The sequence below is a fragment of the Peromyscus leucopus genome, chromosome 23 (genome assembly GCF_004664715.2).
Source record: "Peromyscus leucopus breed LL Stock chromosome 23, UCI_PerLeu_2.1, whole genome shotgun sequence".
NCBI lineage: Eukaryota > Metazoa > Chordata > Mammalia > Rodentia > Cricetidae > Peromyscus > Peromyscus leucopus.
Genome location: NC_051082.1, coordinates 11,735,454 through 11,761,615, shown reverse-complemented (window position 1 = coordinate 11,761,615; position 26,162 = coordinate 11,735,454). Strand labels below are relative to the sequence as shown.

General features: G+C 54.1%; 1 protein-coding gene across 1 annotated transcript; it reads left to right on the top strand.

The window, feature by feature from the left end:
• The first annotated feature begins 5,584 nt into the window (after positions 1 to 5,584).
• Plbd2 (phospholipase B domain containing 2) lies at positions 5,585 to 25,696 on the top strand. The gene is made up of 12 exons (XM_028878784.2): positions 5,585 to 5,880; positions 11,788 to 11,881; positions 16,374 to 16,532; positions 17,825 to 17,925; positions 18,108 to 18,322; positions 20,360 to 20,457; positions 22,758 to 22,918; positions 23,135 to 23,230; positions 23,401 to 23,472; positions 24,122 to 24,274; positions 24,739 to 24,901; positions 25,103 to 25,696. The coding sequence occupies exons 1-12, from the start codon at positions 5,585 to 5,587 to the stop codon at positions 25,268 to 25,270; spliced, it is 1,776 nt and encodes a 591-aa protein (XP_028734617.1). The 3' UTR covers positions 25,271 to 25,696.
• Positions 25,697 to 26,162: the final 466 nt, after the last annotated feature.

The window sequence follows — 26,162 nt, the reverse complement described above, 5'->3', positions numbered from 1 at the left end:
CACACACCTTTACGCTCTTAAAGTAACATTCTGCAGAATGTAACCCATCTTGGCCTAGTTAAAACAATATTCTACAACACCTCAGATGTGGTCCCCCGGCAAAGCTGATTCCTGGGCTTCCCCAGAACAAGGCCATGCCAGGGTGGATAGATGTGTGTTCCCGTGGTACCTCGGGGGGCCAGCCAGCACAAGGGGAAGCTATACCACCTTCTGGGAACTGTGGTGGAAGTTAGCAGAGTGGGGTAGTGCCACTTCCTTCACAGTCCCTGGCCCAGCCAGATTCATGAAGAGGAAACAGCCCCTGACTCTCTAAGGCATGTGGAAGGGCATGTGAGGTCCAAGACTCTGATGTGACCATATTTGGAAAGTATCAGATGCCACTGCGTTTCGGTCCCCAGACATGTCCAGCAAGGCCCCCCAAGTCTCACTGGGTGGATGACTACCTACAACACTACATCCTGTCTTCAGTCTCTCTGTTTTGAGGCGAGGTCTCTCTATGTAGCCCAGCCTGCCTTGGGCTCCTGATCCTCTTGCCTCAACCTCCTGAATGCTTGGATCACAGGCATGTGCCAGCATGCAGCTCCTGTCCGTGGTCTCTTATGGATTAACCCCAAATCAACAGGGGTGGGATGTAGTTTAGTTGGACAGCATCCTTGAAGCCCTGGGTTTGATCCTCAGTATTACATGAGCCTGGCATGCTGGTACACAGCGGTGACCCCAGCGCTCAGGAGGTGGAGGGAGAAGACTGGGAGATCTAGGTCAACCTCGGCTACAGAGTAAGTTCAAGGGCAGCCTGGGCTACATAAGACCCTGTCTCAAACAAACAAATATACTGAAGGCGAACTGCAGCTACCAACTGAGACCTACAATACTTGGGTGCACATGCCCCATAGGAGGGCTGCCATCTCCATTCCACTAACTGGAAAAGTTGCTGCTCAAAGAGATGAAGTTGTCTGTCCCCAGGGCATGCACTGGGAAGTAGCAGGAGAGACGGAACAGCAACTATGCCTGAGGTACCTTCCTCTTCAGGCCTGACATCCTGGTTCACACACAGGAGAGGCCAGATCTGCCCGATACGCATGCCCACCAGTTTCAGTGGCCAGGGTGTGGGTGGCAACTGGATCATAGTGCAAGAACCTGGGGACAATCGCTAGCAGAAGTGGTGAGGGAGATCTAAAGTGTGAAGGAGAAATGGAACTTTCTATTTCAGTCTGAGAGGCCCTGAGAGATGAAGAGGTTCCGTAAAGATTCTTAACCTCACCTTAACTAGTAGTACCCTTCCCGATGATGCTGGCTTCCCAGGGCACAGTTACACAGCACCTGGTTGAATTCACCCAGAGACAGGGAGCTCATTACCGGTCCCTGAAGCTGGAGAAGTAGTAGATAGCATCACCATGGGAGGAGTTTCTCATGGGCCCTGCCTGGCTGCTGCTGGCTGCGTCTCAGCTGGAAGGATGCTTTTCCCTTCAGGAAACTGAAGTGACGATGGTCCTTGTGGACCCTAAGGGTCTAGAAAAATTCATGTGTCCTTTGTCCTGCCCATGCATGTCACTCGGAACTTTTTTTGAAGTAACAGCAAGAAGATTTGGGCATCCCTCTAAGAAGGAAAATGCCAGGTGTGGCAATCAGCACACTTGTGAAATAGTTGGAGGTAATCGAAGTGTTCGGCAGCAGGGGATTGGATGGGAATACTGCTGCACCCCTGTGGACGCTGTTTCATTATGTTAAAACTGCTCAACAGGCAGGGCGGTGGTGACGCATGCCTTTAATCCCAGCACTCAGGAGGCAGAGGCAGGCGGATCTCTGTGAGTTCGAGGCCAGCCTGGTCTACAGAGCGAGATCCAGGCTATCCAAGGTTACATAATAAAACCTGACCCCCTCCCTTTTTTAAAATGTGCATTGGTGTTTTGCCTGCATGGATGTCTGTATAAGGGTGTCAAGTCTCCTGGAACTGGAGTTACAGACAGCTGTTGTCTTGTGGGTCCTGGGAATTGAACCTGGGTCCTCTGGAAGAGCAGTCAGTGCTGAGCCATCTCTCCAGCCCGAGACCTTGTCTTAAACAAACAACAAAAACCCAGACATGCCAGGTGGTGGTGGCACACGCTTTTAATCCCAGCACTCGGGAGGTAGAGGCAGGAGGATCTCTGTGAGTTCAGGGCCAGCCTGGTCTACAGAGCATGTTCCAGGACAAAATCCAAAGCTACAGAGAAACCCTGTCTCAAAACACACACACATACACACACACACACACACACACACACACACACACACACAAACAAACAAACAAAAAACCCAAACACACACATAGAAGACTATGCAACATATAACAAAGAGGCAAAAATTTAATTTCATTCATGTAATATAAAATCAAGCCTGGGTGTTGGGGCTCTTTTTGATGTCAGAGATTGGACCCCAGGCCTCAGGCTGTTAAACATAGGCTAATGCCCAACTTCATGTGGAGGCCGAAGGTCTTCATTATTCTCCACCTTATTTATGATTACTATAACAATAATGATAATAACTGTTATTATTATTATTATTATTATTACTATTTTGAGACCGGGTCTCTCTGTGTAGCCCTGACTGGCCTGCAACTCACAGAGAGCCAGTATGCCTGGCTCCACCCTATTTTCTCAGAGAATCTATTCCTGAACCTGGGGACACTCACTTAGCAAGCCTGGCTGGCCAGTGAGCTCCAGGGACCCTCCTGTCTCTGCCTCCTTCGGCTCTTGGCTTATGGTGCTTGGAAGACCATGCCTAGCTTGTTACAAGGGTGCTGGGGTCTGAACTCGGGTCCTTACAGATGCACTCCTCTGTGTCGTGGCTTTAGACCAGTGGTTCTCAACTTGTGGGGCACGACCCATGGGGGGGAGGGGTAGACTGACTCAAAGGGCTTGCCTAAGATCATTGGAAAACATAGATATTTACATTATGATTCCTAGCAGTAGCCAAATGAAAATTAAGAAGTTGCAAGGGAAATAATTTTATGGTTGGGGATCACCACAACACGAGGAACTGTATTCAAGGGTCACAGCGTTAGGAAGGTTGAGAACCACTGCTTTAGACTATTATAGCATGCTTAGAAGGCACCCAGGCTGCAAAGGAGCATGGACCCGTGTGTGTGTGTGTGTGTGTGTGTGTGTGTGTGTACTGTCACAGCATTGTCCCCACTGATCATGCATACCTACTGCTGTACCTCTGGGGTGCCCAGCGCCTGGTCCCCAATCCCAAGGGCTCGTCTTTCATCCTAGCAGTCCTGTGGTTTAGGCTATGTTTATTAAGTCCTCTGGAGAGGGAAGTCCAGTGAGGCTCAGAATCCTGGTATCACCTGTGTTCTAGGGCCTCAGGGAATGTGAGAACTGGAACTTAAAGCAGGCTCCTCCCCCTCCAGCCAGGGCCAGGCCTTTCAGAGACGGGCAGAAACGGCAAACGTGGATGTGGTTGTGTGTGCCCTCTGGTGGCTGAAAAGGGCAGAGTCCGTGGCGCTTCAAAATGGGTTCGAATCTTGGTGCTGACATTTCTAGTGGCGACTCCAAGTCACTTTATCTGCGTGAGCCTCAGTTTCCCCAGCTGTTAGGGACTTGATGACTAGAAGTGTTTACAGTAAGGGATTAACAAATGACAGCAGTCCCTGGAATTGATGCCGATTATTCTCCAGTAATTCTCTCTAGAGGGTAAGCAGTCAGCCGGGCACTCTCAGGTCAACCTCTGTGCAGTCTTGTCATGTGTTTAGGTAGAGTCTCATAACTGCCCCCCACAAATGTCCTTTAACTTACTACATAGCTGAGGCTAACTTTAAACTCCCCATCCTTCTGCCTCCAACTCTAGAGTGCTGGGTTTATAAGCAGGAGCTACCCTGCCCAGCAAGGGACCTGAACATTTTCTCTTCTTTAAAGATGGGTCTTGGGCTGGAGAGTTGGCACAGCAGTTAAGAGCAATGGCTGCTCTTCCAGAGGACCCAGGTTCGATTCCCAGATTCCCAGCACCCACACCATGGCTCACAAACCATTTGTAACTCCAGTTCCAAGAAAACCGACACCCTGGGGCACCAGGCACACACCTGGTGCCCATACATAGATGCAGGCAAATCACTCATACATATTAAAAAAAAAATGGGGTCTCGCTTTGCAGCCCAGATAGGTCTCAAACTGATGATCATGGTGATCCTCCTGCTTTAACCAGGTGAGTTCAGGGTTTATAAGTGTGTTCTTCAGGAAGCATCTTCCTCATCCTGTGAAACATTTTAGGAATTTATGCATCGGAGTAGGGATAGAGGGACACATTGGGTTCTTTTTTGGTAGGGAGACAAGGTCTTACACTGCAGTCTGGGCTGGTCTGGAACTCTTGGCAATCCTCCTGCCTCAGCCCTCCTGAGTGCTGGAATTAAAGGTGTGAGTCGCTTCGCTCAGGTGAACCCACCCGTTGTCCAGAAGCATAGATCGTCAGTGTCGTGTAAAGGTCATCTGAAGTGGGGTCTGGTGCTGGCTGACAGCTGAGGGTCTGAATGGAACTGAACTGCCAACTGCTACCCTCTTTTGTGTTATTTTGAGACAGAATCTCACTTTCTATACCAGGCAGGTCTTGAACTCTTTGAGAGTGCTGGTAGAGGTATTTTGAGACAGTGTATCTCAGGGTAGTCTGGAAATAACTCTGTAGCTCAGGCTAGCCTGGGTAACACTTGAGGCTATTTCATTCACAGGCAGACAAACAGCAAAAGAACTTTGGGGCTGGGAGAGGGCTTGGAAGTTAAGAGCACTTGATGCTCTTGCAGAGGACCTGAGTTGGGTCCTAGCATCCACATCGGGCAGCTCACAACTGAGGCCCCTGGGAATGTAACACTCTTTTCTGGCTTCCACGGGCACCTGAATCCACGTTTCCATACGTGTCTCCCCCCCCCCCCCCCCCCCCCCCCCGCCACCATCACATCCCGCACACACATAAATCCTTAAAAAGAAATGAAATATAAGGTGGAGGAGATGGCTCAGTGGTTAAGAGCACTTGTTCCTTTTACAGAGGACCTGGATTCCCAGAGGCCACCCCATAGTGGCTCACAACAATCATAATTCCGGTTCCAAGGGATCCAATGACTTCTGACATTCCAGGGCTCTGGGCGCTCACATTCTGCACCTACATACAAGCAGGCCAAACACTCATACGCACAAAATAAAACAAGTAAATCTAAAAATAGTAAAAAATGAAAAGAAGAAGAGAGAGAGGAAGAAGAATAATTCAAAGAAAAAAGATAAGCTCCGGGCTCTGGTGGTGCACACCGGAGGCAGAGACAGGAGGATCTCTGTGAGTTCGAGGCCAGCCTGACCTACAGAAGGAGCTCCAGGACAGCCAGGGCCAGACAGAGACACATGTCTCGTAAAACACAACACAACACAACACAACAAAACGAACAACAACAGTAAAAAAAGATTACGCCAATCCCGGGGAAGGATGCCGATCTGGGAATCTTTAAAGTGGTCCCCGCCCCTTCCGGCCCACAGATTTCCCCACGCCCACCCCGGAAGCCCGCGCGCAGGCCCCGCCCCGGCCCCGCCTCCGGAGTGACAGTCACGGGGTCCGGCGGAGGCACGCGATGGCTGCCCCCGTGGAGTGGAGCCCCGGTGGCCCGGCGGCCCGGGCGCTGAGGCGGGCGCTGGCGCTCGCCTCGCTGGCCTCGCTGGCTTCGCTGGCCGGGCTGTTGCTGAGCGGCCCGGCGGGCGCCCTCCCCGCACCAGGGCCCGGCGGGCGGCGCCAAAGCCTCGACCCGCCCGTCTCCCGAGTCCGCTCGCTGCTGCTGGACGCCGGGTCGGGTCAGCTGCGCCTGGTGGACGGCCTCCATCCCGACGCGGTAGCCTGGGCCAACCTCACCAACGCCATCCGCGACACCGGGTAAGGGTGGGCCTGGCGGATGACCGGGCTCTGGGCTGCCGACCCAGGGAGTTCACCGCCAGGTCCGGGCCCAGAGTTAATGGGTGGCACATGAACTCCTGTCCCTAACCACAGGAGCTCTCCCCGGGGTCCGGGGGACCGCTGTGACCAGCCTGCCCTCTGCCCACATGGGCAGGCTGGCCTAGAACTCGCTGTGTTAGACCAGGCTGGCCTGGAACTCACACAGACCCGGCTGTGGCGTGCGCCACCACCACACCAGGCTCTCCAGCCTGAGGGGTAGTGACAGCTGTCCTGGAGGCCAGGCCTTTGTCCTCCTCCAGAGACAGGGTGCCAGGAATGAGCCTAGCTCCAAACCAGAGGGATAGTAGGGTCCCTAAGTTCACAAGCGTAGACAGTATCCTTGTTGCTGCTTCTGCCCATCCAGGGACGAGTTCATGGCCCGATGCTACAGAGCTCATCAGTACGATCAGGGTCACTCTTGGGGGACACAGGTTGGCCCTGCGATCTCTTGTCTCTCACTAACTAATTCCCCTGCCAGTCTGGGTCCCCACATCACCACTGTGAACCCGGAACTTAAAGGTGGGTTCTTGTTGGGGGCGGGGCGGGGTCTGCACCAGGAATGACGCCTTGTGCTCAGTCATTCTTATCCTGGTGTGTGGTCTCAAGGACCCAGTGCCAAACAAGATTTGGGCGCGCGCGCGCGCGCACACACACACACACACACACACACACACACACACTGCCCTTGACTCCACACCACACACACACACACACACACACACACACACACACACACACACGCCCCACAGGAAGCCAGAGCCAGCAATCTGCCTGGAAAACCAGATTCAGGCAATCCTGGGGGAGCGTCCAGAACCTTGCATGGCCCCCCACCGGGCCTGGTTATACTCATGCCCAGAGGACACTGCCTCCTTCCTGCAGCATGGGCTTCCACAGGTTTTGGGGGACACAGATAGATGCTAAAGACACCTCCAGTGTTGGTGGTCCTTGGAAGGTTGCTGTAGCAGAGGTGACAGCTAGGTGTGGCCAGTCCAGGAAGGCTTCCAGGGGGAGGAGGATGCTGACCATTTGAAGGGAACCGCAGCTCTGGCTGGCATCAGGGGTACCCCATGTGGCTTGATCTGGTAGCATGTCCTCTGCTGACTCACGCATTTTTGTTCTGGTCTCAGCAGAGCCAAGAGGGAATGAAGAACCCCTGCTTGGCTGTGAAGGCACAGGGAGTGAGGTGTGCATGGGGAGGAGGTTTTGGACTCAGGAGGACATCTAAGTGGGCTAGGAATGTTTCCAGTTATGGGGCTCATGATAGTGGAGGAGGGTCTTCCTTGATTGTTGCACATTTCTTCCAGGCTCGGATCTACTGCTGTGTGACCCAGGGCAAGTGGCTCCCCTTCTCTGAGCCTGTTTTCTTGCCTAAAATGGGGCTGAAGGGGCCCCACAGTCTCACTGGGACTTAGAAAGCACCGCTGTAGCCGGGCGCACGCCTTCCATCCCAGCACTCAGGAGGCAGAGGCAGGTGGATCTCTGTGAGTTCGAGGCCAGCCTGGGCTACAGAGTGAGATCCAGGACAGGCTCCAAAGCTACACAGAGAAACCCTGTCTCGAAAAACAAAAAAAAAAAAACAAAAAAAAAAACAAAAAAAAAAAAACACCGCTGTTGGTTGAAAGGACTAAGGGTCCTTCGGCCATTTTACGACTGGGGAAACCGAGGCCTCTCATGCTGGCATCTTTTCTGCCCTCTACCTCCTCTCCTACGTCATATGCCCCTTCACTCTGAGACTCCAACAGTACAGGGAGTTCATAGTGGGAGACGCTGATTTATTTATAGGCAGGGAAACAGACCCTTGAGGACTTGTGAGGACTTGGGTCAAATGGAAGAAGATCTCTGGCCTGCCCTGGTCCCCCTGTCAGTGGGAGCTCCAACCTGGGGGGTGACTGTCTCACCCCCACCCCCACCCCCCACCCCCACCTGGAGCTGAGGACCGAACCCAGGGCTTGCGCTTGCTAGGCAAGTGCTCTACCACTGAGCTGAATCCCCAACCCCTGTTTCATTTTTTTGGAGGGCAGAAGTCAGGAGTTAGACTCTCCTAGAACTAGAGTCCACCTTCTTTCTGGAGGTTTCACCGTTGCCAATTCTGGGATTGTTGAGGGTAAATTCTTTTCCCCCTTCTCCTTCCATTCTGTTGTTCTGGGTCTGACTCTTAATTGTTTCATTATTCATTTATTTATTTATGAGGCAGGAGGTGAGGGGGCATGTGTACTATGATGTGTGTGGGCAATTCATAGGCCCTGGGGATCGAACTCAGGTCCTTAGGCTTGGTGGCAAGCACCTTTACCTGCTGAGACATCTTGAGGGCCCATGAGTCTGACTTTGAGCCAACACCCAACACAGCCCTGAGACTGTTAGGATTTGGTGTGTTGTAGATGGAGATGTCCCATTATAGAGCCTGTGCCAGCCTAGCTGTGGCCTCTACCCTGGGGAAGGTAGGCCTCTGACTCCCTTCCTGCTTCTCAACTGGATCCCACCAATCAGAAGGCTGTCTACAGTGGAAAATGGAGGGGGGGGGGCAAGTTAGGAAAGCAGGAAGCATCTTGACTCTGCTGCAGCCTGGGAGTGGGTCATATGGCGGAGCCGTTGAAGAGTGGCTAGAGAGAACCCTGCCGTGTGGGGAGGCAACCAAGGGTCCTGTGCACTGCCAAAGGATTGGTGACAGGAGAGAGTGGCCTTAGGAGACATTTGAGACCCCTACCCACCTCAGCAATGGCCTAGCTTTTTAAAACATGCTACGGCTTCCTCTTCCTCCTCTTTTTCCTCTCTGTCTCTTCTAGAACTGTGGGCATTGAACCCAGGAGTTCGTGCATGCTGGGCAAGTACTCTGTGACAGAACCGAACGCCCCAGGCCCTTGTTATTTTTAAAAATTTGAAATAGGTTCTTGTTATGAGGCTAGTGTGGGCTACATAGGAAGATCCTGTCTTTAAACATTCCATGAATAGAATTTAGAAGTGTGTGTGTGTGTGTTCACATGTGTGCAGGTGTCTGCAGAAGCCAGAACATGGGTGTCAGATCCCATGGAGCTGGAATTATAGGTAATTGTGAGCCACCATGTGGGTGCTGGGTACAGAGCCCAGGTCCTCTGCAAGGGCAGCAAGTGCTCATAACTACTGAGCCATCCCTCCAGTTTCCTAAGTCATTTTGTTGTTGTTGTTAGAAGAGTAGGGTCTGTCTGTGTGAGATAGTCTGACTGTAGTCCAGGCTGGCCTCAAATTTCTGATCCTCCTGCCTCAGGTGTGCACCATCTTGCCCAACAGTACTTGTTTATTTGGTGGTGAGCATTCTGGTACCTTAGAAGGATCACCCTGTTGGGTTGTGGTGTGTTCTCATGTCTCCCCTGGGCTGCTGCTGTTGGAGTGTTTGCCTGCACGTCTGTGTGCCATGTGTGTGCAGTGCCTGAGGAGCCAGGAGAGGGCTTCGGATCCCCTGGACCTGGGGTTACGGACGGTTGTGAGCCACAGTGGGGATGCTGGGGACCAAACCCTGGTCCTCTGCAAGAGCATCAAGTGCTGCACTGGTGAGCTGCCTCTCCAGCTCCGTCCTGGGCTTCTTTTGTTGTTGTTGTTGTGTGTATGTGTGTGTTCTCTGTGTGTGTGTGTGTTGTTTGTTCTCTGTGTGTGTGTGTAGTGTATGTTTTGTTCTGTGTGTGTAGTGTGTGTTTTGTTCTCTGTGTGTGTGTGTTGTTTGTGTGTTTGTGTGTGTTGTTTGTTCTGTGTGTGTAGTGTATGTTTTGTTCTGTGTGTGTAGTGTGTGTTTTGTTCTCTCTCTCTCTCTCTCTCTCTCTCTCTCTCTCTCTCTCTGTGTGTGTGTGTGTGTGTGTGTGTGTGTTGTGTCTGGTGAGTATAGGCGAGAGGTCTACCTTGGGTGTTGTTCCTCAGGTGCTGGCTACCATGTTTTTTGAGACAGGATTTCTTACTAGATAGGGACTCACTGATTAGGTGAAGCTGGGTGGCCAAGGAGCCCCAAAGATTTGCCTGTGTCCTCCCCCTCCTCGATGCTGGAATCACAAATACGGGCCACCAGCTTTTTATTTATGTGGGTCTCCACATCCAGCTTTGACGTGGCTCTCCATGCTTGGAGAGCCAACAAACACTTCACTGACTCCAGCACACACCTTTTTTTTTTTTTTGAGAAAGGGTCTCATGTAGCTTAGGCTGTTCTAGATGACTTTGAACTTGTTATCCTCCTGCCTCCACCTCCTGAATGCCAAGAATATAGTCATGTGACCAGATGCCCAGTTTATGAAGGGTTGGAGACAGAACCCAGGGCTTGGTGCGTGCTGGGTGAGCATTCTGCCAACCTGGCTGCACCCCACCCCTACCCAATGGAGTTATTTAAGAAAAAAAGAATTATTTATCTGTGTGTGTATGCCTGTGTGAGTTTACGTACCAGGTGGCTGCAGAGGCCTGAGGAAGGGGTTGGAGCTCCTGGAACTGGACTCCCAGGCTCTCGTGAGCTGCCTAATGTTGGTGTTGGGAACTAATCTTGGGTCGTCTGCAAGAGCTCATGATGGCTGGGCTACCTCTCCAGCCTCTGGGAGAACTATTTTAAAGGCAATTCTATTAAGAAAATGAGAACAAGGATCGAGGCGATAATTTATAGCACTCCCATGCTGGGGAGGTGGAGCTTTGGGGGAAATCCAGGTCTCCGTGAGAGAGAAATAAACAGGTAAAAATGACGGTGGCATGACCTGACAGAAGTCCTGCTCTGCCCTTGGTGACCACTGGCCCTGCAAGTGTATCAGTTAGCACTGGGCAGCAGTGCCCCATAACAAACGGCCCCAACAGCTGCTGGCCCTCGTGGAGCTGGGCCACTGGGGCCACTGTGTGTGGACCCGCTCTGCTCCGGCTGTTGTCCTCTCCTGGGGCCTGTGGGCTGCCTGCGATGTCCTTCCTCAACAGCAGCAGAGGCACAGAGGGCAGTGGGAGTCTGTAGCTTGGCGCCTTTCCTGGAACTCTGTAGCCCAGGCTGGCCTCGAACTCCCAGAGATCCGCCTGGCTCTGCCTCCCGAGTGCTGGGATTTAAAGGCGTGCACCACCACCACCGCCCGGCCACCTCTTGATCTTCTTAACAGCGCTCTGCCAGTTCTCTTGTCGCACTGGGCAAAGCAAGCCACATATGTGCCCAGCACAGATGGACATGTGAGCAGGGCACGTGACCATGGGTGGAGACGTTGCAGAGGCTCACAGTGAAGAGCGAGGATACAGGACATGATACAGGACATGCATCACTGATGGCAAACTCTGGGCCTCAGTCCCCTCCTCTTCCATGTAATGGGACCACCAGCAGTGCCCACTCGAAGGACTGTGGGGTTGCCACTGGACAAATCGGACGTGGTTGCCAGATACTGCCAGCTTAGAAAGTGCCAGCCAGCTTGACTGGGGACATCAGTTGGCATAGGTGGGGAGGGGGCAGGTTTAGTCTCTGGTTGGGATACATCCTGTGACCCAGCACTTCCTGTCTTAGGGATCTGGCCCAGTGGGTGTGCGGGTACAGACCGGCAGGCCGACATCTGTGTGGGCAGCTCTTGCTCACTAGGCTGTTTTCGTGGTCTAACCAGAGGCTGGACAGGCCTGGTATCACACACCTGGGACCTCAGCACAGAGGAAGCTGGGGCAGGAGGATTAGAGTTCCAGGCCAGCCTGGGCTCCATAGTGAGATCCCGTCTGAAGAAACAAAAACAGGGCTGGAGCGCATACCGGGCACACGAGGCCCTGGATGTCGTCTGTGGTGTAAGGGATGGAAAGTCAAACCCCAGGTGCCCGCAGCCACGGGTCTGCTGTGGAGGCTTGTTTTGTAGGTCCCCGATATTGACTGAGTATCCTCCCTCTCCCCTCCAGGTGGGCCTATCTGGACCTGGGCACAAATGGAATCTACAATGACAGCCTTCAGGCCTATGCAGCTGGTGTGGTGGAGGCCTCTGTGTCCGAGGAGGTAAGGCCAATGTGGGGAGTCTGGGGTCCTGCCCCCAGCCAAGCCAGGACATCCTCAGGGCTTTCAGTGGGGTTGTGTGTGTGTGGTTGTGTGAATGGGTCCCACCTCCTGTCCTCCATGTAGGTGGGGAGGAAAAGAGCCTGTTCTTCAAAACAGCACCTGAAGCTGGACATGGTGGAACAAGCTTGTTATTGCATGACTTGGGAGGCTGAGGCAGGAGGATTGCTGAGTTTGAGGGTGGCCTGAGCTAGAGACAAAGAAACAAAAATTCCTAGGCTATTATTATACCTGTTTTCCCAGCAATTGGGGGATGGAGGGACAAGGGTCAGGAGTTCAGGAACAGTCTTGACCACACACCCCCAAAAAAGGGGGGAGAGGAAAAACAGTGCAATCTAGTGGTTTTGGGTGCACCTGTCAGGTTGTACAGTTGGACCACTGCCAAGTCTGGAGTGTCTTCATCACCCAGAAGGAACCCATCCAGCTAACACTCCACCCAGCCCCGGGCACCACCAAGGCCAACGGCGTGGCTTGCATTTTGTTATTCTAAACGTCATACAGTGGAGGTGCCGCCACCTCCTGGCTTTTGTTTCCGTTGAGATAGAGGCTCTGTAGCCCTGGCTGGTTGCAGACTCGGTGTGTAGCCGAAGATGTCCCTGAACTCATGGTTCTCCTGCCTCCCATCTCTAGTGCTGGGGTCACAGTAGTGTGTCACCACTTGGTCTGTACAGTGCTGGGGTGGAACTCCCAGCTCAGGATGCCTGCTGGGAAGGGCAAGCCTTCTTGTAACTGCCAGTCGGCATAATGTTTCCCTTTTCTTTTGTGGTCGTATATTCTAAAAAGGTGGTTTCCAGTTAATGTACAAACTAATGGGTTTCTCAGTGACATTGTAAAATCGATTGTCGTAGTTGAATTTATTTGATGTATGTCTGTGTCTGTCTGTGTGTGGATGGATGCATTTATGTCAGGATGCATATGTAGAGGTCAGAGGACAACTTCCCAGAGTCTGTCCTTCCTTCTCATGGCGTGAGTTCTAGGGACTGAATTCAGGTCATCAGGCTTGGTGGCAAGCACCTGTACCTGCTGAGTCATCTCCATGGCCCCAATGACAGTTTATACATACAAGTTCTGTACTTCACGCGTGTCCCCCAGCTGCTTCCTCTGTTCTTCACACCTCCCAGCAGCCCCTTTCTCACCCTGATGGTCCGTGGTTCCCCATTCTGCCTTCATGTCTTCTGCCCCTTTGGTATTTTTGAAAGATTTATTTATTTATTTGTTTGTTTGTTTATTTATTTATTTATTTATTTATTGGTTTTTGGCAACAGGGTTTCTCTGTTGTAACAGTCCTGGCTGTCTTGGAACTCACTTTATAAACCGGGCTGGCCTCGAACTCACAGAGATCTGCCTGCCCCTGCCTCCTGAGTGCTGGGATTAAAGGCATGGACCACCACCGCCTGGCTAAAGATTTATCTTTATTTATATTGGTGTGTGTGTGTGTGTGTGTGTGTCTAGTGTGTGTGTAAGAGCATGCCACATGTACGTGGATGTTCAAAGAGACTGAAGAATGTCAGATCTGGAGCTGGAGTTACAGTGGTGTAGGGAACCGAACTCTGGCCCTCTGCAAGAGAAACAAGCGCCATGGAGCCATCTGTTCAGCCTCCTTTTAAGGTGTTTAGAGACAGGGTCTTACTGTGTGGTCTAGGCTGACTTCTAACATGAAATCCTCTTGCCTCAGCCTCCTGAGTGCTGGGATTGCAGGGGTGTGCCTTTTCCCCCCCTTCCCCCTTCCTGATACTGGAGATGAAGCCCAGGAAACCCAGGAGCCCATCATGCGTGTTGAGAAAGCACTGTCCCGCTGATCTCCACGCTCAGGCTTTTTGCACTTTTCAGTTAGACAGTCTCACAAGCTTGCCTAGTCTAACCTTGAGTTCTCTCTGTAGTCCAGGCTGGCCTTGAACTTGTGACACTCCTGTTTTAGCTCCTGAGCACTGATACACATCACCTCACTTGGCTCCTACTTTTGTTAACTATCTGTCCGGCATGTGTCAAGTCTCCAAACAGCATAGTCTCTTGCTTACCTGGTATGGAACTGTAGAGATGGCAGTCACTATCAGGGGCCCCACCCCGCAGAAGTCAGCATGGCTGTGGGTAACAGCTTTGCCCACACTGTGTGGGTGGTAAGTGGACACCCACTTTGGGAATTACTGGGCATCAGTTTACAGAGTATTTGAGTATGGGTCCTCTTGGTGACCCAGGGACATGCAAAAGGTGTCCAAAGGCTGGAGGCCCTGTCTTGGTGGAACTCGATGGAGCAGTGACAGAGAGGGACTGTGGAGAATGTGAGCTGTGCTGTCGGGGCGCAGGGGATCATGGGAGCAGCCTCTGTGGTGATCTTTATAAGCTTAACCACCATCCAGGCCTCTCAGGAGCCTTTGCCTCTAGAAAAGCATGAGATGCAGTTCCCTCTCCCAAGGGACACACAGCCTGCTGGGGACACTGAGACAGGGCCACAGGGCTCTTGTGGCAGGATCCTGAGGGATGTGCCTGGGACTTTGCCTGTGTCGTCTCACTGGTCTCAGCTCCTGAGGGTGGCCTGGCTGCCTCCACTGGGGAGAGGTTGTAAGTCTTTGGTCCCGAGAGGTGAAGAGGCTTCCTCAAGGTTAAACAGCCATTCAAGCTGAGGAGCAGCATTCGAACTCAGCTCTGTCTGGCCCAGGTCTCCACTGCTGACAGTTTACTCTATTCCTCCTGCAGGGGATTGTCTAGTCCCCAGCTGAGCCCAGCCTGACCCTCAGGTAGGGCAGGCAATGGGCAGTGCTCTGGAGGCTCTGGAAGGCACAAGAGGACAGGGGCCATTGGGAGGGCCTGGGGCGAGCAGGATTTGGTGTGTCACTGTGCTGGCGGCCCTTGTGATGGAGAGGCTTCCTAGTGGGGTGGGGTGTGGCTGGAAGGTACCTCCAGCAGGTGCCGAGAGTGTGGGGCTTTGGGACTTGGCACAAGCCCATCTTGACATGGACTCCAATCTTGGCCCCATGATTCAATGTCTCAGTGTTTGGGGACATGGGTATTTGCCCACCTGTGCCTCAGTTTCCCCAGCTGTAAAATGGATGTGTTGGTTTCACTTCACTGTAATGAAATACCCAAGACAGTGAGCTCATAAAGGCAAGGGTTTGTTTTGTTTGGCTCATGGATAGTTCTGGACGGTTCCTGCCCAAAGCCAGGTCGATCGTTACTTTGGGCCTCTGGTAGGTCTCGACAGCAGTGGCGGGGACAGATCCATAGCAGAGCAAGACATTCCCTTCATGAGCCAGAGAGCAAAAATGGAGGAGGAAGAGAGCAGGGTCCCAGAGTCCTCTTCTAGGACAAGCTCAGAAACCTCACGCTCTCCTCCCAGCAATGCCGCCCAGTGGACCGCTGTGTGCGGACAGCGACCACATGCCTAGCTCAGAGCACTGGAGGCTGCAGCATGCCCATCGTGTGAGGCCACTCACTAGCATGAGCCACAGGCCAGCAGGCCTCCTCCCGGGGAGCATCGGCTCCATGCCCTGGTTATTCTAGGTTGGGTCAGGCTGACCTAGGCTTACTGATGCTGTTGTAGTCGGCTGGCGGGGAACTGGGGTATCTGAGTGGCCTGGGATAACCTCATTCACATGTCCAGGAGTTGATGTCCATCAGCTGGGGACAGGGTAGGCTGGCTGCAGTCTCCTCCCCAGTAGGCAAGCCCAAGCTTACCCATACTGCACCTGGGCAGTGCTGATAGCCTGGCGCACTTTTCTGGCCCAGTGAGTCAGCAGGGGTTTTGTCTTGTTCCCTCATGCTTGGAACAGAGTAGGGAGCTGCCCAGGCACACATTTGTCCAGCCAAGAGTGGTGGTATATGCTCACAGTGCCTGGAGTAATCTTAGCAGGCCAGAGGCCGAGGAGTGTGAACCTGTCTAAAAATCCAAACAATAGCTGGAAATGTGGTGGCATTGGTAGATAGCTTGCCTAGCAGGCACAGGCTCCAGAGTCCATCCCCAGCATTGTATAGCCAGGCTTGATAATGCACACTTATAATCCCAGCACTTGGCAGATGGAGGCAGGAAGATCAGGTGTTCAAGGTCGGCCTCATCTACTTACGACCCCCACTGCCAAACAACCAAACAAAACAACAAAGCCAGACCTGAGGACTGAGCTGTTGTCCAGTGGCCTTGCAGAGCATTTGCTTGGCCTGCACGAGGCCCTGTGTCCAATTCCCAGTGCTACAAACCTGACAGAAATGACCCAAGACCCCTGTGTTTGATGGTGGAGCACAATGCTCACCCAGGTCCCAGCAACAGAGAAGGCGCAGTCTAGCCTAGACCTTCCATATCACAGGCCCCAGAAGAGGGCGTCCTAAGAGGCTCTGGGCCCTGAAGGGGGCTGAGAGCCACATAGGCTAGGGGCTGCCTCTGCACTTGGGGCGAGTCCTAGCGTCCTGTACAGAGAGCAGCCGCCGCCCTGCCTCCTCCCCACAGCTCATCTACATGCACTGGATGAACTCCATGGTCAATTACTGCGGGCCCTTCGAGTATGAAGTCAGCTACTGTGAGAAGCTCAAGAGCTTCCTGGAGGTCAACCTGGAGTGGATGCAGAGGGAGATGGAGCTTAACCAGGACTCTCCGTACTGGCACCAGGTGGGCCAGGCTGCCCTGCTCCAGGGGAGGTGCCTCTTTGGGTGTTGCCCGTGTCCTGTGCAGTCCCCGGCTGGCCCTGAGTGAGCCAGACGTCCAGTCCGTTCTCGTATCGGCCAGCATCTGCAGCCTTCCTCCCCCGGCTGCCATCCTTCCATCTGTCCACTTGATGCACCTCCAGCTGCCCATCCTGGCCCGGATGCCCAGCCCTTTCTGCCTTCCTGCTGTCAAAGAGCCTAGATGTCGCTAAGTGGTGGCATGTGGCTCTCACTGCCAGGGAGGTGGCGGAAGGCTGGGTAAGGCAAACACCATTTCAGAAAGGGAGGCAGGAGAAAAATGCCAGCCTTTGCATTCCCTGCCTGGGCTGAGCTTTGACTGACTGGATACTGAGGGCTAGGCCTGGGTGGCAGGCTCCTTAGCCTTGGGCTGCTGGCTAGGTGGTCAGTGCAGAGGCCATTGAACCTGTGAATTCTCTAGAGACCCGAGCGTTTAGCCGCACAGCACAGGCAGTAGCCTCTGTGGATGGATGACCCTGCATCCTCCAGTGCTGACACCATTATCCTCCTATACGTAGTTCCCCCTGCCAACTCATCTACTGCCCCTCTGCCTCAGGCTGTCTCCCTCCACATACCCACTCATCCCACCATGCTTCCATATGTCTGCTTACTCACCAACACACATCAACCCATCTACCCTCCAGATCACCTGTGTACCCCCTTCTGTCCCATCCATCCACCCGTCCATGCATGCATCTGCTTACTAAGGTATTCCTTCACCCAGCAATACATCTGCTTAGATACCCACATGCACACATCAACCCATCCATCCTTCTGTCTGTCCGCCTGTCTACCCATCCCCTCCTGTCCATCCATCCCCACCCAGTCTGCCCATCTATCTTGCCTGGACTTAACTTGCCCCGCACCAGCCAAGATCCAGTGAGAGGCACGGTGATGCCTCTAGTCACAGGTGCTGAGGCAGAACTGGCCGTGGGGAGAAGACAACCTCAGGGCAGGTGCCAGGGTCAGCCACACAGCCAGCATCTAAGACTAGGGTTTGGCCAAACTGGAAGGCTTTGTTGAGGAGGTGGCTTTTGACCTGGGTTCTTAAGTGAGGGGGACTTGGGGTCAGCGTGAGGATTGTGTCATACAGTTAGCTGAGTTACTGAAAGCAGAAAAGGGGTCAGGGCTGGCTGGAGCCTGTTGAGCACCCCTGGGCCAGGTCAGAGCCCCTGCAGTGGTATAGAAGGGGTGAACTGGGTGGGGGAGGGGCTCATCCTCCCTCTGCCCCTCCCCTAGGTGCGGCTGACCCTCCTGCAGCTGAAAGGCCTGGAGGACAGCTACGAAGGCCATTTGACCTTCCCAACTGGGAAGTTCACCATCAAACCCTTGGGGTTCCTGTAAGTGCCCAGCCCCAGCCTGCGCAGGGTGGGTAAGGAGTCACGAACCTCACAGTCACCCCGGTTCTAGGCCAGCTCTGTCATTTCCTGCTCCCAGAACACAGTGGGTCTCCTGACCCCTGGAGCCTGAGCTGTGACATGGGTGCAGAGTAGCCGCTGACCCTCCCATCCTGCCTCCTCAGCCTGCTGCAGATCGCCGGAGACCTGGAAGACCTAGAGTCGGCCCTGAATAAGACCAACACCAAGGCTTCCCTGGGCTCCGGGTCCTGCTCCGCTCTCATCAAGCTGCTGCCAGGTGGGCGTGACCTCCTGGTGGCACACAACACGTGGAACTCCTACCAGAACATGCTTCGCATCATCAAGAAGTACCACCTGCAGTTCCGGGAGGGACCGAGAGGTGAGAGGGAGCAGCAGAGGGTGGTGCACAGGGGTGGGGCCTTGGGCGGGGCTCTGGATCGGAGCCAGGAGTTCTTTTTTTGTTTTTTTAATTTATTTATTTGTCTGGACGGTAGTGGCCGTGTGTGTGTGTGTGTGTGTGTGTGTGTGTGTGTGTGTGTGTGTGTGTAGGGGGAAAGAAGGAAAGGAGGAGCCTAAAGAGACCAGCATGGTAAAAAAGGAAAAAAACCACTTGAGAAGAAACAAATCTTTTTTTTTTTTTTAATTTATTATATATACAATGTAATGTCTGCATGTGTCCTTGCAGGCCAGAAGAGGGCACCAGATCTCATTACAGATGGTTGTGAGCCACCATGTGGTTGCTGGGAATTGAACTCAGGACCTCTGGAAGAACAGCCAGTGTTCTTAACTGCTGAGCCATCTCTCCAGCCCAAGAAACAAATCTTAATAATTAACTCACTAGCCGGGCAGAGGTGGTGCACGCCTTTAATCCCAGTATATGGGAGGCAGAGGCAGGCGGATCTCTGTGAGTTCAAGGCCAGCCTGGTCTCCAGAGCGAGATCCAGGACAGCCACCAAAGCCACACAGAGAAACCCTGTCTACAAAAACAAAAACAAGATATTTATTTATTTTATGTATATGAGTGCTCTATCTGCATGTACACCTTTATGCCAGAAGATGGTATCAGATCCCACTGTAGATGGTTGGGAGCCACCATGTGCTCTTAACAGCTGAGCCATGTCTCTGGCCCTGTGCCAAGAGTTCCTATTTGGCAAGCAAGGTCTGTCAGCTGGCTCCCAAGGTTACCACCACCCACCCCTCTGCCTTCACCTACCCTTCTACCTTCTTCTGACTATCCTGGGGGGGTTGAACCCTGGGCCTTCTTGCCAGGCAAACGCTGAACCTTTCAGCGGCATGCATGTCCCAGCTGGCCTTGAACTCACTCTAGTGTGTGCCCCCCACAGACCTTCCCGGTGAGGCAGGCGGAAGACTGGCAATGGGGAGAGACCAGTTCACACGGTGGGGCGGCACTGAGCTAGCAGGTCCTCCCGCCTCAGCCTCCCGGGCACCGGGACGACAGGCACTCACCGCCGTGGTTTCCTTCATTTTTAACTCTTTAAAACCTGCTTAAGGGCTGGGGATATATCTCCATGGCAGATCGCTCACCTGGCGTGAGCAAGCCCCTCTACACAGTGCCGCCAATACGTGGAAGCTATGTGCAGGGGAAATCGTGCCAAGTAGCGAGGCCCTCTTGCATGTGACATCCATGGCCCTCGGGACGTTATCCCTGCAGATGGGTTGTTTACTTGTAGCTGTTCCAAGGTCCCTTCTGATTTTTTTTTGTTGCTTTATCCTCGTCTGGTCTCAGTTGTATACAATCACATATGTCATGGGTCCAGAGTAGACACCAACCCCACCCTGAGCTCCCCCTCGCAGATCCTCCCGATGAAGTGAGATCTATCTGCATTTTTAAATGACTTGATTTATTTGCTCCTTCTAAAACTACGTCACCAGTGTTAAGGAAAGTCTGTTTCCAGCTACACGGAGGAGCAGTTGCGGAGCATCTTGCCGTCACCATATTGCAAGTTTGTCGTGGAATCAGTAGAGACAGCCGGTGGAGCTCTTCCCCTTCCCTCTGCTCCTTCTACCCTTTCCTCTTCCTCTTCCTCTCTCTCCTCTTCTTCCTCTCTCTCCTCTTCATCCTCTTCCTTATCTTCCTCCTCTGCCTTCCCCGCCTCTTCCTTTTTGAATCAGAGTCTCATCATGTAGCTCTGGCTGGCCTGGAACTCACTGTGTAGCCCAGGTAGCTTTGAACTTGGAGCAGTCCTCCTGCCTCAGCCCCCTGGCATTAGCATTCCAGACAGGTGCCACCCACGTATTTTATGTGAAGGGCCTCGGTTGCTGTAACACATGGCTGAAGGGATGAGAGTGGACTCCCTGAGGACTGCTTGTTCCTCACTTGAGACTCCAGTCTTGTGGGATGGGGTATGGGGTCCCCACAGGGCCTGCCTGACCAGCTCATCCCCCCCCCCCACAGAGGAGCACCCCTTGATTGCTGGCAACAACCTGGTCTTTTCATCTTACCCGGGCACCATCTTCTCCGGTGATGACTTCTACATCCTGGGCAGTGGGCTGGTGAGTGGCCAAGTCACATGCTCCCTGGGGATACAGCATACAGGCTCTGGGGATGCAGTGAAGGATGAGGTGTGCAGGACCTCTGAGCCACTGTCTCGGAGACTTCGCAGAGCCCTGAAGTGCGGTGACCTTGGTTTGTTTTTCTGAGTTCAGCATCAACACCTCCTTTCAGCCGGTGACCTTGCTCTCTGCTGCCTTCCCCTCCCCATCCCCTAACCTGGCCACATTCTGAAGAGCTGCTGTTTACAGCGCCTTGCTTCCTCTGCTCCCTGGCTGGCATCCAGGCCCCTTTAGAAATCTGTTCCTGGCGCCTGAGATCACAGACTGATGCTGCCAGGAGACGGACTTTGCTGCAGAAAGCGCCTGGGTGCAGCGGATGCGAGGGGCACCAGCAGGCGTGGTGGGGTTCACGGTCATGTTCCTGCTGTTGCTTCTTCCTAGTGTGGGGAAGGCTTGTGGGGCCAGGGGGTGAGAGGCAGCAGGAGCCTCAGGCCAACAAGCTCCCCCGCTTGTTCCCAGAGGGCCCTCTATGTGTGTGCATGCACGTCTGTGTGTCTGTGTCTGTCTGTCTGTGTGCAATGGAACCTTGGGCCTCCTCAATGAGCCATCAGAGGAGGCCATCACCCCCTTTTACAGTGTAGGATACTGGTGACCTTCTCAGACTCTCGTTTTATTTGTTTGTTTCATTCATTCATTTATTTATTTAGGCATAGTCTTACTATGTAGCCCTGGTTGGTTTAGAACTTGCTGTGTAGACCAGGCTAGTCTTGAACTCAGAGAGATCTGCTTGCCTTTGCCTCCCAAGTGCTGGGTTTAAAGGTGTGAGCCACTATACCTAGCTTTTATTTTTTATTTTTATGTTTTTGTTTGTTTGCTCTATTTATTTATTAATTTAGGTTTTTTTTTTTAAGACAGTGTATCACTCTGTGGCTCAGGCTGCCCTGGAACTCAGTACATAGCCCAGGCCAGCAGTCCTCCTTCCTCAGCCTCCCGAGTAGACTGCAGTTACACGCCTGTGCCAGGCCCAGCTTAGATGGTGTCTTTATTTTTCTTTTCTTTCTATTTTTTATTTTGGTTTTCTGAGACAGGGTCTCATGTAGCCCATGCTGGCCCCAAACTCACTCTGTAGCTGAGATTTCCTTGAGCTCCCCTCCTACCTCCACCTCCCTAGGACTGAGGTTAAAAAGGTATTTAGCACTGTGCCCAGCTTCAATGTCCTCTTTAAAACACTGGCCTATGCTCACACCTGAACTGCTAGCACTTGAGAGGCAGAGGCAGGAGAATAACCAAGAGTTTGAAGCCAGCCTGGGCTATGACATTGTGAATGCCCCCAAAATAAATAAAACTCTAACACTAAAGCACTCTCCTATGTGGGTCCCGCCAGCTTTTTGGCTCTTTTTAGCTTCCTTGTGTAGAGATAGATACAGGCTAGCACCCTTGGGGCACAGGGCACTAAACTCTGGCTTCGGGCTTGGGGGGCTGGCTGCCAGCCACGACCAGCTGGCAGACTTGTCTCTTAGCTTCTCTGGGTCTCTCTCGCACGCCTGTCTTCCAGGAGGAGGGTGGCAAGAGCTGACTGGGACTCAGCTGTCGAGATTCTACAGCAGGGCCACCCACCAGCTGCCAGGATGTGGCCATCTGAAAGTCAAGTTTCACAGGCTCCGCTTGGCTGTTGACCCGAGTTCTGTTGTTTAGTCTGAGATGGGGTCTCGCTCTGAAGCCCTGGCTCACCTTACGCTTCTGACAGTCTTGCTGCCTCTGCCTCTGCCTCCTGAGTCCTGGGTTATAGGCATGTGCCACCACACCTAGCTAGTTCTGCGCTGGTTTTAACCGGTGAGAACAAGGCATGTTGATGTAGACGCGTGAGGGCCCAGGCACAGTGAGGCTTCATAGGCGGCAGCAGACGGCTTGTGACTCCAGGACAGAGCTGGGTGGGCTAGGGTCTTCCCGATGTCTCTGGCTGCAGGGGAGTCAGGTGAATAGCCTCCCGCTACCAGCTCCCCCTGTGGAGCAGAGCGGAGGGGTGGGATGAAATGCTGCCTCTTAGGGGAGACCTCACCTTCTGACGAGGGAGGCACTGAGGAGTGCCATTCTGGGCTCCTCAGTCTGGTCCCCAAGGCAGAGCTGGGTACAAGATCCTGAGTCTCCTCCAAACCAAGCACTTTTCCAAGGGATCCAAGAGGGGTGTGCCCCAGAGCAGCTTAGGGTTGTAAGGAAAGCTTACACACTGACTTCTGAGCCCCGAGACAGGCAGGGCAGGGCTGCCATGTGGAGTCTGCGGCCTACTCCGTCTCTCACAGGTCACCCTGGAGACCACCATCGGCAACAAGAACCCCGCCCTGTGGAAGTATGTGCAGCCCCAGGGCTGCGTGCTGGAGTGGATCCGGAACGTCGTGGCCAACCGCCTGGCCGTAGATGGGGCCACCTGGGCAGAGGTCTTCAAGCGATTCAACAGTGGCACGTGCGTGCGTTCCTGGCCCCACAGCCCCTACTTGGGGACCACTGGGGTGCCGGGGCCTTCTACCCAGCCCCTTCTCTTAAATGCTCACTGGAGCACCTCTAGCTCCTTCCTTGTTTTATACTTGGGGAAACTGAGGCTCAAACAGGAAAGGATTTTCTTTTCTCCTCTCCTGAAAGCGTCCCAGGTTTGATGTAGTTCCTTCCTTGTGCTTGGCAGGTATAATAACCAGTGGATGATCGTGGACTACAAGGCGTTCATCCCGAAGGAGCGCAGTGCTGGAAGCCGGGTGCTTACCATCCTAGAACAGATCCCGTGAGTCCCTGGGGCAGAGGGAAGAAGGGCGGCCTGGGGGAGGGCGCCCCTGATGGGGGTGGGAGGTCCAGGACTCGGCGCAGTTCCTGCTCAGGGCGCCAAGAGCCCTCACTGGCTGTGCCCCTGGAACTTGTCTCCTCACGTGCTTTGCCCATCTCTCCGGGTCTCAGGGGCATGGTGGTGGTGGCCGACAAGACCGCAGAGCTCTACAAGACGACCTACTGGGCTAGCTACAACATCCCGTATGTGCTCTTCCTTTTTCCACACTCCCCCCACCCCCAATCTGTCCTCCCTGAGGCAGAGTCCTCCCCAGTGACAGAGTCCTCCCCAGTGACATTTGAAACATGCAGGACAGTGGGGGAAAGCTGTACCTCATGTGTGACCTCCAGTTCTGGTAGCCGCTGCCGGGTGACTTGGGACGGCCACACCTTGGGACTGGGTATTGCCAGGCATTCACCTGGACCCAGCCCTGTCTCCTGAGAGATGGAGATGCCCATGAGGTACCCAGGCTGAAGTTGAGGCTGGCTGGGACAGCCTGAGTCCCAGTAAACGCAGCCTTAGCTGGGTTCCTCAGTGCTACCTTACATCCTGTGCTTTCTCAGGATGCAAGGGCCTGCCATTGGGTCCTTGTGACCATGATACATGACTGTAGCAGCCTGTTCTCATTCCACAGATGTGGAAACTGAGGCAGGGATCCCTGGCTCACCCCCAGCTCCATGGTCAGAGAACGCTGAGGTGGGATTTGACCCAGAGCCCAGGTTTATCCCTTACAGTACAAGAGGACCTTGCTGCAACCTGATGTGGCCCTGATCACAGTTCCACTGTGACTGCCCCCCCCCCGCCCCCATTGTGGCTGGTAGGACTCGTGGGTGACCACCCTTGTCCCAGCAGGTTCTTTGAGACTGTATTCAACGCTAGTGGGCTGCAGGCCTTGGTGGCCCAGTATGGAGACTGGTTCTCCTACGCTAAGAATCCTCGAGCCCAGATCTTCCGGAGGGACCAGTCATTGGTGCAGGACTTGGACTCCATGGTCCATCTCATGAGGTGGGTCAGCACACTCCTAGCTTGGTGCAGAGGGCCACCTGTATGTCCTGTATGTGACAGTGCTGCTGAACCTTGCCACAGGTCTTGGCCTGCAGGTGGCCGGCCTTGCTCCCTGCTCTCTTGGGGAATCCCTTTCTCCTGGGAGGTGGAGATGCCTGCCCAGGACCCAGGCTGGAGCTGAAGTGTGGTTGGGCAGCCTGAGTCCCCACGGATGCTGTTGAGGAATAGACTGGGTGTCTGGCCTGCCTGGAGGAGGGGCCTGGAGAACCTCCCCCAGGAAGAGTCAAGTGACAAGGCTGGGGTGACCCCTTGGAGGGGTGAGGGTGGTCCACATCTGACCCTGCCTGAGACGTGACTGGTGTTAGGAGAAGCCTAGAAAGTTCAGGAAGGGTCAGGGCCACCCTGTGCCATGAGGAGGTTGGCCTTTCTCGAGGGTGACTAGCATCCTTTCCATCTGCATCCAGATACAATGACTTCCTTCATGACCCTCTGTCACTGTGTGAAGCCTGCACCCCGAAGCCCAATGCGGAGAACGCCATCTCTGCCCGCTCTGACCTTAACCCCGCCAATGGCTCCTACCCATTTCAGGCCCTGCACCAGCGTGCCCATGGTGGCATTGATGTGAAGGTTCGCCACCCAAGCCAGCTGCCACATGCCCTGGGGAAGGGTGGGCGGAGCAGGTGCAGGGTCAGGGGGCAGACCTGGGATGCAGTTGGGTCAAGGTTAAGGGGATATCTGCTTTGGGGTCAGCTTCAGAATGGTGCTCTGAGAGTCGGGCCCCCAGACTGAGCCCCCTACCACCTCAGTGGCTTGCTCTCTGGCCTCCAGGTGACCAGCTCTTCACTGGCCAAGTTCATGAGCATGCTGGCAGCCAGTGGCCCCACGTGGGACCAGCTACCCCCGTTCCAGTGGAGTAAATCGCCGTTCCACAACACGCTGCACATGGGCCAGCCCGATCTCTGGACATTCTCACCCATCAAGGTCCCGTGGGACTGAGGATCTGCTCCACTCAGTTGCCTTCATTCTGTGTGGCCAGTAGGGTCACACACGTGCCGCCCACCCTCTGGGGCTCTGTCCTCACTGCACTCTGGTCTGGGTGGTCTCCTCTGCAGGGACACAAACCCAGAGGCTCAGAGCTGGCTCTCCGTCCCCTAACCTTTTGCCTCTTCGTCGCTCTCTTCTCGGCCCCTGTCCCCGGTAGGCTGGGGCTTATGCGTGGCTGTGGGCCAGGTGGGATCCTGGGCACCGTTCTCCTAGTGCTGGTCCCTCAGTGTGTCTGGGGGACGCTGACGGGGCTCATCATTGCTGTCACTAATAGCCTGCGGGCCGTCACCTCAGGGAGCAGCCCGTGTCCCCTTCTCTGGGCAGCTTTCCTGAGGATAGAAGCTTGAAAACAAAAACCAAAGTTTCCGGCTGCTTGTAGCTGGAGGGTCTTGAGTGTTCTTTCTGCAGGAGAGGTGCACCATCACCCTATGCTCCTGCCCCCCCACAGCCCAAGCCCGCCCAGGCCTCCTGGTAGGTGCCCCTGGCTCTGCTGTGGTAAGCAAAGCACAGGCTGTGCGCCCATTAACTGGGAGGGGCCGCGGCCCTGCTGGGTCTGGGGAGGCAGGAGTGAGGCTCGTGGCCTTCTGGCACCACACCTGTCCATTGTCCTCACCACCCGCCCTTCCCTCCTGTGCCAGCCACCTGCCCACCCGGCCACTCACCCATTCACTCTCCCGTGCATGGTGCCATCTACGCACTTGTCCATCCGTCCAGCCACCTGCCCACCTGGCCCTTATCTACCTGTTCACCTGTCCATCCTCACCTGCCCACCCGGCCCTTACCTACCTGTTCACCTGTCCATCCTCACCTGCCCACCCAGCCAGAACCACACACCCCTTTCCTT

Coding starts and splice junctions, on each gene's coding strand:
- Plbd2 (XM_028878784.2), top strand. CDS start 5,585: ATGGCTGCCCCCGTGGAGTGGAGCCCCGGTGGCCCGGCGGCCCGGGCG. Junction 17,926..18,107: donor ATCAAACCCTTGGGGTTCCT/GTAAGTGCCCAG, acceptor CTGCCTCCTCAG/CCTGCTGCAGATCGCCGGAG. Junction 23,473..24,121: donor TGGGCTAGCTACAACATCCC/GTATGTGCTCTT, acceptor TTGTCCCAGCAG/GTTCTTTGAGACTGTATTCA.